Source organism: Saimiri boliviensis, chromosome 5 (genome assembly GCF_048565385.1).
Source record: "Saimiri boliviensis isolate mSaiBol1 chromosome 5, mSaiBol1.pri, whole genome shotgun sequence".
Taxonomy (NCBI): domain Eukaryota; kingdom Metazoa; phylum Chordata; class Mammalia; order Primates; family Cebidae; genus Saimiri; species Saimiri boliviensis.
Genome location: NC_133453.1, coordinates 10,111,789 through 10,123,862, shown reverse-complemented (window position 1 = coordinate 10,123,862; position 12,074 = coordinate 10,111,789). Strand labels below are relative to the sequence as shown.

The window sequence follows — 12,074 nt, the reverse complement described above, 5'->3', positions numbered from 1 at the left end:
TTCCCAGACTGGAGTGTAATGGCGAGATCTTGGCTTCCTGCAACCTCCACCTTCTGGGTTCTGAGCTTCCTGCCTCAGCCTCCCAAGTAGCTAGGATTACAGGTATGTACCACCATGCCCAACTAATTACGTATTTTTAGTAGAGACGGGTTTCTCCACGTTGATCAAACTGGTCTCAAACTCCCAGCCTCAGGTGATCCACCTGCCTCAGCCTCCCAAGTACTGGGATTGCAGGTATGAGCCACTGTGCCTGACCCCTCACAGACCTTTCTTGAAAGCAACTTGGGACGGCCATGGAGGTAACTTCATACTTACGTTCATACTATCTGCCTTGCTGCAATTTCAGAGCGAACAGACTTAATCCATGACACCTGATGGGCTTCAATTAACTGAAAGCCTTCGATTCATTGGCCACAATGGCTTTTTTGGTCTTTACATTTGCCTCATTCGAGATCCTCCCACTTTTTTCTCATAGCTACTACCCTTGCTGACCACCTTCCTTCATGGAGCATGAGGGTCTTATACCTGGATTGTCACCACTCTCATCCCCTGCACACTGAACAGGGCTGACAAGCAGAAAAGCACAAGGATCTTAAGATTTCATACCCCACTGAACCAGGGTAAACCCAAAGCAGTTGTCTTCAGGTTGCCCTCTAAACTTACCAGTTTGATTCCACTGGCCTGACCAGAATAGGCTTTTGGAATTGGCTACCTATGTTGATTTTAGGCACTGGGTTTCAACTAAATTCATTACAATGTTGATAGTCCTTTGACTCAGACCTTGCTCATGAGCCAATTACTTATGACCAAAAATAATAAGCAATATGCATAGTGCAGAATGAATGGCTTTTTGGGACTTTACTGGATTGGCAGTTTCCTCCTCAGCCCCACTCTCCCAGCGTCCATTAGTCTATCCATCTAGCATGAGTTCTAGTCCAGAATTGCTGCTTTGTAGTCTCGCCCCATTACCCAGCTTGGAGTGTAGTAGTGCACGCTCAGTTCACTGCAACCTCTGCTTCCCGGGTTTGACATGACTCTCCTGCTTCAGCCTCCTGAGTAACTGGGACTACAAGCACACACCACCACACCCAGCTAATTTTTATATTTTCAGTAGAGAGAGGGTTTTACTATGTTGGCCAGGCTGGTCTTGAACTCCTATCCTCAAGTCATCTGCCCACCTTGGCCTCCCAAAGTGCTGGGACTGCAGGCATGAGGCACTGTGCCTGACCCTGATGCTCTTAACTGCTTGTCCTAGGAAACCTAATGTGTTCCTGTACTTTCCAGTTGTCTGCTGGACATAATCCTCAGGCTTGCTACAAGTGGGAGAAGCTGCAGCAACCTTCAAGCCAGCACCAGGGCTGTAGGAGTGGGTCCCCTCACCAGCGTTTCAACCAGGTTATGGGCTGGGACACTGGAAATGTACACACTGAGCATTTCCATTGGGAAGGATGAAGCAAGTGGCAGAGCTGGCTATGCCATGCTCTCCAGTGACATTCCAGGGGAAACACTCTTTAGGAAGTAACACGTCTGGCACCAGAGTTGACTTTTAATTTGTCCTAAAGCTGCTGAAGCAAAAACCATGATAAAACATTTTGCTTTCTTTTTTTACAACCCCCAGAACGCAAAAAAAAAAAAAACAAACAAAACAAAAACAAAAACAAAAACAAAAAAACCACAACAACAAAACCCAAACTATTTGTAGGAAAAAATGGTTTTGTACATGGGATGAAACAATATAAATTCAAAACTTACAGATAAGGGTTAGCTCTATCACTCAACTCTTTAAAAAGTTTATACGAATATCCAGTCAAAACCAAGAAGGTATTGCCCTTGAAATGTTATCTATACGATTTCCAAGGAGACCACAGGACTGTATACTGTCTTGGAATGTCCTCAGAAGGCTCTGTCATTGATCAGGTAACAGTAAAAACCCCAGAGTCCTTTCTTTCAAATGGAAAAGGGAAAGCAGAGGAACAGAAGCTATTCAAACTTCGTCTTCTTTCCTTGTGGCTTGTGGTCACCTCCTCCTCCTCTGCCTCCTCGGAAGCCACCTCGCCCTACAGGGGGAAGGCAAGACGCTGTTAAAGAATGCATACAAAGCTCCTCCTCCCCAGTGATTAGGAACCTTGACAGGGTACAGGGTCTGAAACACACATACTGGGTGGCATCCAGTACATAATGAAGAAGTCATTCCTGTATGCCTTACCTCCAAAGCCTCCCCGGCCTCTGCCACCAAATCCTCCTCGGCCTCCTCTGCCACCACCTCTGCCTCCAAAGCCACCTCTGCCTCCACCACGACCCCCGAAGCCACCTTCACCCTTAGGTTTGGCCCAGTCCAAGGTAACTTTATTTCCATCAATTTCACCATCTTCCATGGCCTCCTTGGCAGCTTTGGCATCCTCCTCACTGTTGAAGTCTACAAAGCCAAACCTAGAACACCAAATCAAATTGCCCATTATAAAAAGCTCCTGCTGCACATGTCCCAGGTGAACTGCACACGCTGGGAGTCGTCCCACGGAAAGTAGTCTTGTTTAGTTGGGAAGAGATACCAGTGAGAGTAGCTCTCTTGGAAAACTAACTGGTGTCAACAGCTTGAACCCCAGAATGTCTCACAAAACAGCCAAATATACCTCTGTAAAGACAGAAGGTAAAATAATGAGTTCTGTGAATTCTCTCTTCTTCTCGTGCGAATCCACAAACTGCCATCGATAGACAGAAAGGAGCTCAATGAGAAGACACATTAGACTCGAGGGTCTCCACAACAAAAACCCCTTCAAGTGGAAATAGCACTCATGCTTCTCGTCCTTACCCTTTGGAGGACCCAGTTTCCCGGTCAGTGACTATCCTTGCCCGAACAGAGCCGTCAAATGACTCCTTTAATGTCTCTTCAGTGGTATCCTCAGAGAGGCCTTTGACAAACAGCGTTTTGGATGGCTCTGGGGAAGAAAAAATTGTGACTGTGAAGTCAGTTTGTACGTAATAACAGTGAAATTTGCACAATGCCTAGTATGACTATTGGCCAAGAATGCCTGTCTTAGTGGAAAAGCAGTTAAAGCAACTAAGCTAACTAGTTTTATTTCAAATAAGGCTGTTTTGAGTTTCCATTTCTAAATTGCCACTGCATAGCTATCTCCTGCCCCAGATCTAATATGGAGAGTGGGAGAAGCAACCCAAGCAAGTGCTGCCCACTGGAAGGGCAGGAAATCACAGGCAAATTTGCTGCTCTGAGTTGATAGCTGGATCAGAACTTGACTATCTAGAGGAATTTTCTCGAGATTTCATCAATTATTTCTCAGGTAATCAGTCATCATATCCAGTTATTCTTCACTCAGTAGCAACAGAAAACACAATTTGTGCAAAAAATAAACACTGAAAGCACTGAGAGTGCCACCCCCAACCACAGAATCCTGTCCAGGTTAACTTACGGCTTCTGGCATTAGGTGATCCCCTGGGTCCTTGCAACTCCAGCCTGATGGCTCTGCCCTCAATTTCCCTTTTATTACAGGAATTTAAAGCTTCTTTAGCATCTTCAAATGAAGCAAACTCTATAAATGCATACCTGAGGATGAACAGTCAATGCTTAGAGTAAGCTACCAGGCACATGTTCCTTCTCCGTCACATGATGCTGCCAAGCCCCTTCCCTCAAAGTCCACACCTAAATGATGCTATTATTTTATACTCATTTATGTAGCTAAAATGATTTTGCTTTTCTGACAGGATCACACATGACCTTACCTTCCTTTAGACCTGTAAGACACACACAGACCGTAACTGATGACATAAAGATATTAATTATCTTACCCTTTAGATTTGCCATTTTGGTTCTGGGGTACTTTAATAAAAGTTGCTTTTTCAAATACTTCCTGAAGAGTTTCTTCTGTTGCACTATAGGAGAGGTTGCTTAAAACCAGAGTTTTTGATTCACCTGCAGACAGAGATGCCACATTCTTAAAACTCTGACACAGTGGTTCCTAGCTTTGCTCACAGCAGTACTATCTTATTCCTAAGAATTTCAGTGCTTGGGGCCGGGCGCGGTGGCTCAAGCCTGTAATCCCAGCACTTTGGGAGGCCGAGGTGGGTGGATCACGAGGTCAAGAGATTGAGACCATCCTGGTCAACATGGTGAAACCCCGTCTCTACTAAAAATACAAAAAATTAGCTGGGCATGGTGGTGTGTGCCTGTAATCCCAGCTACTCAGGAGGCTGAGGCAGAAGAATTGCCTGAACCCAGGAGGCGGAGGTTGCAGTGAGCCGAGATGGTGCCATTGCACTCTAGCCTGGGTAACAAGAGTGAAACTCTGCCTCAAAAAAAAAAAAAAAAAAAAAAAAAAAAAGGATTTCAGTGCTTGAAAGAGTTATTACACAAATACTGATGTGATCTTCACCTACATTTAAGTAACTTTGATTAAAAAGTACTTAGGAAGTAAAAAGACACAACGGATTTCTAATTCTGGAACCCTGTAACAAGCCTAATTTCTTACCACTCCAAGTGCTATTCTTTCCACCTCTATAGTCTTGATTTTGACCTTTCTCTCCAGTATAATACAGGGAAATAGATCGCCCATCGATCTCTGTTCCCTGCTTTTCTTCAAAGGTTTTCTCTGCATCAGCTTCTGTCTTAAATTCAATATAAGCAATCCTGCAATGGAGGGAGAAGAACTTGTGATTTTAAAAACCATATTAACACAAATGCTCTTACCTCAGCAACACAGAACTTGCTTCCTGAGTACAATAAATGCCTTTAGTTTTATGCCAACCAAAATGTCAAACTTCCCTTATCTTCTAATTTTCAATCAAAACTTGAGCTTCCACTTTCCCACTAAAAAGTTTTACAAAAACTCAATTTTCTTCAGTCACTTCACCTCACCGAAAGCACTGCTACTACTTACAACAATTAATTATAAGCTAGGCACATTTCTTGCTCCTTTATATGTATTAACTTGTCTTTTAAGATCATCCTATGAGTACGTTATCCCCATAGTACAGATGGGTAATTGAGGCACAGGTTTACACGTTAAATGGCCCAAGATTACACACCTAAGAAAATCAAACCAACATTTCTTCTGTTAATACAGGAAAGTGCATTAATGTTGTAAAAACCCCAACACTTCAATAGACAGAACATACCCTTTACTTTTCCCATCCTTGCTGACTAATCTGATCTCCGCAGCATCTTCAAACACTTCTTTTAATTCATCCTGAGTGACTTTGTAAGGGAGATTTTTAGCCAAAAGTGTTCTCGCATCTCGTTCTAGATTTAAAAAATAAAAATTAGCTGTATGGCCTAAAAAACACCTGAATGTTTGGAGCTACAATAGGAAGGGGGGGGGGGGACAGACATAGCTCTATTCAACAAGCAAGGTTTGAGATCCCATGATATTCAAGGCTCTGTGCTAAATATGGAGATACCGTGGTGGCAACACACAAGTGGTCCCTCCATATTGTCACAGCTGATGTCAAACTATCTGTTCAAACTAGAGTTCAACCTAGAGTAGATGTGCATGCATTATTTTTAGAAACAAAAAAAATGAATATACCAATTTAAAACATTACAACTGTATAGAGAAAAAAAAGCAAAGGATTCAAACACTAATTAGGGACCTAATCTAGTTTCAGTGAAGACAGATCCCTTTACTTTAATTTAGGTGCATCTAATCTTATTCTTAGTGAAAGTGCTCATTTGCCTAACTCAGGAATTTACACTGTAACACTAGCAAGTAGCACCGAGTACTCTTGTAAACACTGTAACTCATTAAATTCCCACATTAAGAAGAAACCAGGCCGGGCGCGGTGGCTCAAGCCTGGAATCCCAGCACTTTGGGAGGCCGAGACGGGTGGATCACGAGGTCGAGAGATCGAGACCATCCTGGTCAACGTGGTGAAACCCCGTCTCTACAAAAATACAAAAAATTAGCTGGGCATGGTGGCGCGTGCCTGTAATCCCAGCTACTCAGGAGGCTGAGGCAGGAGAATTGCCTGAACCCAGGAGGCGGAGGTTGCGGTGAGCCGAGATCGCGCCATTGCACTCCAGCCTGGGTAACAAGAGTGAAACTCCGTCTCAGAAGAAACCAATGGGAAAAAAATTTTTTTAAATAAAAGGAAACGAACATAAATGGGTTACAAAGCATTTTCCCTAGCAGTCTAGGGCCTGAGTTTGCTCCATCAGCTCCTAAATCATTACATACCTTTCTTACTGTCTTTGCCTTTTGGTTTCTCTAGTTTAATTTCATTGCCAAAGACTTTCAAACCAGTAAGTTCCAAGGCTTTTTCCAGGTCTTCGGCAGATTCAAAATCCACATAACCAAATTTTCTTCAAGGTGAAGAGAAGAGCAAAATTCCAACAGGTGAAAACACAAATCGAAATCCACAATATTTATTCCAAACAAATGTGATGGTGCAAACAAAGATCACATTAAAAAGCATCCCTGGTATTAGCAAAATAAAGTCAAGGCTCTGCAAATGGTAGCTACAGAACAAGGTCTTAGTATGAAGACATGACACGCACATTCACCTTTGAGGTCTTCATTACTAGCTAAATTGCTTGTAACAATTCACCATAGCAACTGAAAAGAACACCTATAAGCACTAATACAGGAGAATTCTGTCTGGATAAAAGCATTTGCTATGACTAGTCAAGTTTAAAAGTTTTAGGTACGTCCAAAAAAATAAACACCAAATTATTATTTTAAATTGACACGGAGTCTTGCTCTGTTGTCCAGGCTGGAGTACAGGGGCATGATCCTGGCTCACTGCAAGCTCCATCTCCCAGGTTCAAGCAATGCTCCTAACACCAAATTATTAAAACTTACTGGCTGGGTGCTGTGGCTCAGGCTTTTAATCCCAGCAGTCTGGGAGGCTGAGGTCGGCAGATCATGAGGTCAGGAGATCGAGACCATCCTGGCTAACACAGTGAAACCCCGTCTTTACTAAAAATACAAAAAATTACCTGGGCATGGTGGCACACGCCTGCAGCCCCAGCTACTCGGGAGGCTGAGGCAGGAGAATCACTTGAACCCAGGAGACGGGGGCTGTGGTGAGCCAAGATTGCACCACTGCACTCCAGCCTAGGTGACAGCGAGACTTTTATCTCCCAAAACTTACTAAAGATTATTCCATACTCTACTGTTAGGATTAAGAAAATTGCACTTTAGGGGCTCTATAATTTGATTCTAACTTAGTTCACTAATGCTAATCCTTGAAGATGTTTACATTATTCATGTTTAAAAGCACCAGGCTAAAGTAACTGTGCTAATAGGGGAGAGAAAAGCATTAAGAGACCCATGTGTAAGGTACAGTGAAGCACTTACCTAGTCATACCAATTCTGACATCCACAACAGCAAGATCATTTTTAGCAAAAACATCGCTGATACCAGTTTTTAATTCGGGAGCAGATTTGTTAAAGTTTAGGTTTCCAACAAAGAGATTGAAAGCCGTGGTTGGTTCTGTGCCTATTCAAAAAAAGCCGAACTCAGTCTATTTGTAAAGTGAGGTAAAAAGTTAAGCTTCCAATGCGAAATTTCTATACACAGCACATCAGCACACTGCAATGTAACATCAGGTTTCAGTATTAAGTCCCTTTGTCATTCATCATTTGTGCTGTTCATCTCCCCCACATCCCCTAATTCTGCAAGTTACCTTCCACTTTCTGTTTCTTGGCTTCAGGAGCTGCTTTCTGTTTGGTCATTTCCTTCTTTCGTTTTCCAGATGCTTCTTTGATAGGCTCTGCACAATATGTCAAACAATGTATCACCCATCAATAGCCACAAACACTTAATTGTCTCCTTTAAGCACCTCATGTCAATGTATGTCAGAATCTAATTTGATTACCTTCTTCTTCCTCTTCTTCCTCCTCCTCCTCATCATCTTCATCCTCCTCCTCTTCCTCCTCATCATCCTCATCCTCATCCTCATCCTCCTCATCATCCTCTTCATCTTCATCCTCAGCTACGTTCTTGGCTTTCGCAGGAACAGGAACAGCTTTTGCAGCTTTCTTTCCTTTGGCTGGCGTAGTCTCCATAGCTTCTTCGTCAGAGTCTGAAAGAAAAGCCATCTAGTCAAAAAATTCCAGCAGTCACCCGAAACAAACATTGGTTCTAAAATCTAACGAAAAGAAAGTGCAGTACTGTCACCATGGTTAGTTATAGTCATGGCAAGAGTATATCACTTAGGGTCAGGCACAGTGGCTCACACCTATAATCCCAGCACTTTGGGAGACCAAGGTGGGTACATCACCTGAGGTCAAGGTTTGAGACCAGCCTGGCCAATATGGTCAAACCCCACCTCTACTAAATATACAAAAATTAGTCAGGTGTGGTGGCAGGCACCTGCAATCCCAGCTACTTGGGAGGCTGAGGCAGGAGAATCGCTTGAACCCAGGAGACAGAGGTTGCAGTGAGCAAGATCACACCGTTGCACTCCAACCAGGGCAAAAGAGCAAAAACTCAGTCTCAAAAAAAAAAAAAAAAAAAAAAAAAATCACTTTGTAACAAAATCCTACATTATGAAAAACAATCAGACTGTGCTGTTGAAATTTTCTCAACGCACAAAATCATTAATGGGTAATTAAGTCTGGCACACAACAGCCCAGAGAATTCCCACAAGGATACCAATCTCATCTCCAGGTTGTTGTGGAAGAAATATGCAGTACTGCTCCCAGAATCTCAAGATAACTTGCAAACAGAAGCCTAGTAACTACCGAGAGAATGCCTTACCATCTTCATCATCATCTTCATCCTCCTCCTCCTCATCATCGTCCTCATCGTCCTCATCCTCTGAGGCAGGGGCAGCAGCTGCTGCTTTCACCACCGCTGGTTCAAATTCATCCTCGTCCTCATCTTCGTCATCGTCATCATCCTCATCTTCCTCACTGTCGTCCTCCTCCTCTTCATCACTGTCTTCCTTCTTGGCATTCTTGCCATTCTTTGCCCCCTTGGCTGGAATGGCAGCACCCTTTTTACCAGGAGTTGCTACCAATGCTTTGCCTGGTGTGGCTCCCTTCTTGCCAGGTGTGGCGACTGCTTTGGCCAGTGTAACTGTCTTCTTGGCAGGTGTTGCTGCTGCCTTTTTGCCTGGAGTGACAGCTGCTTTCTTAGCCGGTGGGGCAACTGCAACCTTTTTTGTTGGGGAAACTACCACTTTCTTTGCTGGGGTTGCAGCAGCCTTCTTGCCTTTCTTCTGAGGTATGACAACCTTGAGAATAAATGAAAACCAAACCAGTAAGAAGACAACCATGGTCCCAATCAGTGTTAGATTCTGGCAATGCCTGTGGTTCAAGACCACACACCCTAGATACACGTTAGCATGTTAAACTCCATATTATCAGGTGAATATCCAGGAATAAGGAACCCTTCTGAACACTTAAAATACCTCTGAATTCTTATACCTCATACTTTCCCAAACCCCAACTTTCTCATCTGAAAATGTTAACAGTATCATCCTTACAAATTTAAGGAACAGGAATTGCTATGTGTAAATTATATTCACAACCTTACACACAGGAGGCTCCAAGCATTAACCGTTATTAAATCATTTGAGGCTCCTACAGTAGGTGCTGGTACCAAGCTTGGTGAAGCTCAATTCTTAGGATCTGAGATGAAATGAAGATCAAGTAGGCTGAATATCCCTTACAAAACGATCACATCAAAGAGTGGGCATGTTTGGTAAAATCCATCATTTAGCTACATTAATAAAGTCCCACTGAAATCTGCTTTTTGATTACTAGTTTTATCAGGCAGCGTATGGAAGAGTAAAACTTTTATTCAATTCTTAACGAGAAGTCTGAGCACAATTCAGTCTTTACTTGTCTTTATAGTGAGCAAATAAATAGACAGGAGTGCTAGAGGGTAAACGTTAACACAAAAGGTGGTGGCAGCCCTCAGTCTACACCAGAGACAACTTGTAACACAGTGAGTAGAGTTACAAACCTTGTATGTAATGGAATAGAGACCAATTAATCTTAAATGGAGCCTAGGAAAGGAATCTGGTAAGGTTATCCTCAGATCTGAATACAATGCCCAGCTCTGCCACTTAGAGAACAGATCTTTCCCTCCTGTCTAAATGTGGGGGTGAGGATAGTATGTTGAAACTGGACAAATGTAACGATTCAGCACAACAAATCACACTCCAAGCCCTGGAGATGCACACGGAAAGGAGATCCTCAGATCTGTCTCAAACTTACATTCAAATATTTGGCCAGATGACATCCTGACATGAATGAAGAGCTTCTGAAACAATCACTACAACAGGCGATACCCAGATGAATAAAATCTTATTTTTATCAAAGACATCCAATTTCATGTCCTAACTCTCCATTTTAGTTTTAACTTAATTCTGCATTGAGTTGCATGAAATTACCTCTTCTCCACTGCTATCATCTTCTTCATCTTCTGACATTTCCTCATCTTCACTATCTTCTTCTACCTCCTTTGGAGGAGGAGCCATTTTCTTGGGGTCACCTTGATTTTTACCTGCCTAAAATGGACACAAGTATATCATTACATCTTCATTTCGACATTTCAGGCCATTCACATTTTGCCATTACTGTTCAGTGTAAAATGCCATCATCTCCTTCCTCAGATCCATTTCTCATAGTGCCAAACAGCACAACTAACGTAAAAACTAGTCCTAATGGCAATGCAAGAGGGACTACTCTCAACCGCCCACATATTTTTGCTGTCAGGCTTTACAAACAGAAAATCAAACGTAAGCTAAAAAAAGTCAACCTGGAGAAATGATTTCTTCATTTCTCCAGGTTGACTTTTTTAGCTTAGTTGACTTTTTTTTTTTTTTTTTTTTTAAACCTTAGGCTTTCTTAGTTAAGTACACCCGTGTTTTAATACTTCAAATCCCGGTACCTTATTCTACAACCCTCACCCAAATCTAAATCCAAATTATGGGTGGAGATCACTAAGGCACTTAAAAAAAATTACTACCTTGGTTTTCTCATGAACGTTTTTCCTTTCCCAGCGAGACAACCCCGCCCCTTAAAGAGGCGGCGCGGCCACGTGGGGGTACCTGGTAGGCCACCACGTGCCCGAAACACAGCGGCAGAGCCACTTCCCGGGGCCCACCACGTGTCGGCTTGCCGGGCCCGGGTGGAGACATCCCGAGCGCAGCCCTTCCTCAGACCCGGGCCGATACCGCCATTTCCCACCCCAACGCACCGGTCCCTCTGGAGATTCCGGGACCCACGCGGCGCGGCCCACGTGGCAGGCCGCGCTCCCGGGCACGTGCGTCAGGAGTCGGGTTCTAGCCCGTACGCGTCGCAAGAGTTTGGTCTCATCTCCTCGCCCCGGGGCCTAGCGCCCCCTCCCCGCGCTCAGTGACTCTGTCTTTCCCGCCGCGTTCGGCGCCCCCAACACCTGCAGAAGCTCCTCACCTCGCCACCAAGTAGCCAGAAACCGCGAGACCTCCCCACTAATCGCGCGAGACTTCCCGTAGCATGGCGCCCTCGAACGCGCCCGGGACTGCGCGCAGGCCCTCCTCCCCGCGGCGCCGCGCTCGCCCCTCGGAAAGCAGGCCTAGACCTCTGTGCTCGCACTCAAGGCCGCTTACCTTCGCGAGCTTCACCATGACGGCAGCTTATGGCGGCGGAGTGCGCAGCGAGCAAGTGGCGCAGATGAGCCCAGAGGGAGCCAAGCGACGGCGATGGCGGCCGCGGTACTGAAGATCCCGGAGCACGTACACCCAAAGGCCAGCGAGAGCTCGAGACTGAGGCGAAAGACGGAGCCTGCCCAGTAATCGCCTGTGGAAAGGCGACGACGGCGCCCTCGTGACTCTGCGCCGACCAACCAGAGCTCGCAGCCGTCCCTGTGAGCCAATCGCGAGCCTCTAACCCAGAACGGCGCGGGGCTGGGAATGGGCGGGCCGAGACGGCCACGGGAGGGGGAGGTGCTGGCAGCCGCGGCGTGGGGGCGGGGCTCGCTTTGTGGAGGGCCCGCGCTGATTGGGCCGTGGGCGCGCGGGTCCCGGCCTGCGCCGTGGGACTGGCGTTTTTGGCGCCGGGCGTGAGGGGAGCGCGGGGGTGGTGTAATCGGGCGGCCTCAGTTTCTCTAGTGTGGCTGGCTCTCTAGAC

The 12,074-nt window shown here is 45.1% G+C and overlaps 1 protein-coding gene and 3 non-coding genes across 4 annotated transcripts; all 4 read right to left on the bottom strand.

Annotated features, from left to right (window-relative positions):
* Positions 1–1,510: 1,510 nt before the first annotated feature.
* NCL (nucleolin) lies at positions 1,511–11,708 on the bottom strand. Its single transcript, XM_003930604.4, has 14 exons — positions 11,555–11,708; positions 10,355–10,471; positions 8,713–9,190; positions 7,829–8,035; positions 7,637–7,723; positions 7,308–7,449; positions 6,186–6,310; positions 5,128–5,251; positions 4,482–4,639; positions 3,802–3,925; positions 3,426–3,559; positions 2,810–2,936; positions 2,207–2,430; positions 1,511–2,057 (listed from the first exon to the last, which is right to left on the bottom strand). Exons 1-14 carry the CDS (start codon positions 11,570–11,572, stop codon positions 1,981–1,983), a joined length of 2,142 nt encoding a protein of 713 aa, XP_003930653.1. The 5' UTR covers positions 11,573–11,708; the 3' UTR covers positions 1,511–1,980.
* On the bottom strand, positions 2,603–2,737 carry LOC120364453 (small nucleolar RNA SNORA75). Its single transcript, XR_005579706.1, has one exon. It is a non-coding gene; the product is annotated as a small nucleolar RNA SNORA75 (small nucleolar RNA).
* Positions 3,237–3,316, bottom strand: LOC120364458 (small nucleolar RNA SNORD20). Its single transcript, XR_005579711.1, has one exon. It is a non-coding gene; the product is annotated as a small nucleolar RNA SNORD20 (small nucleolar RNA).
* Positions 7,530–7,599, bottom strand: LOC120364457 (small nucleolar RNA SNORD82). Its single transcript, XR_005579710.1, has one exon. It is a non-coding gene; the product is annotated as a small nucleolar RNA SNORD82 (small nucleolar RNA).
* Positions 11,709–12,074: the final 366 nt, after the last annotated feature.

Coding starts and splice junctions, on each gene's coding strand:
- NCL (XM_003930604.4), bottom strand. Junction 8,036..8,712: donor TGAAGATGATGATGAAGATG/GTAAGGCATTCT, acceptor CTTTTCTTTCAG/ACTCTGACGAAGAAGCTATG. Junction 2,431..2,809: donor GAAACTGGGTCCTCCAAAGG/GTAAGGACGAGA, acceptor TTGGTGTTCTAG/GTTTGGCTTTGTAGACTTCA.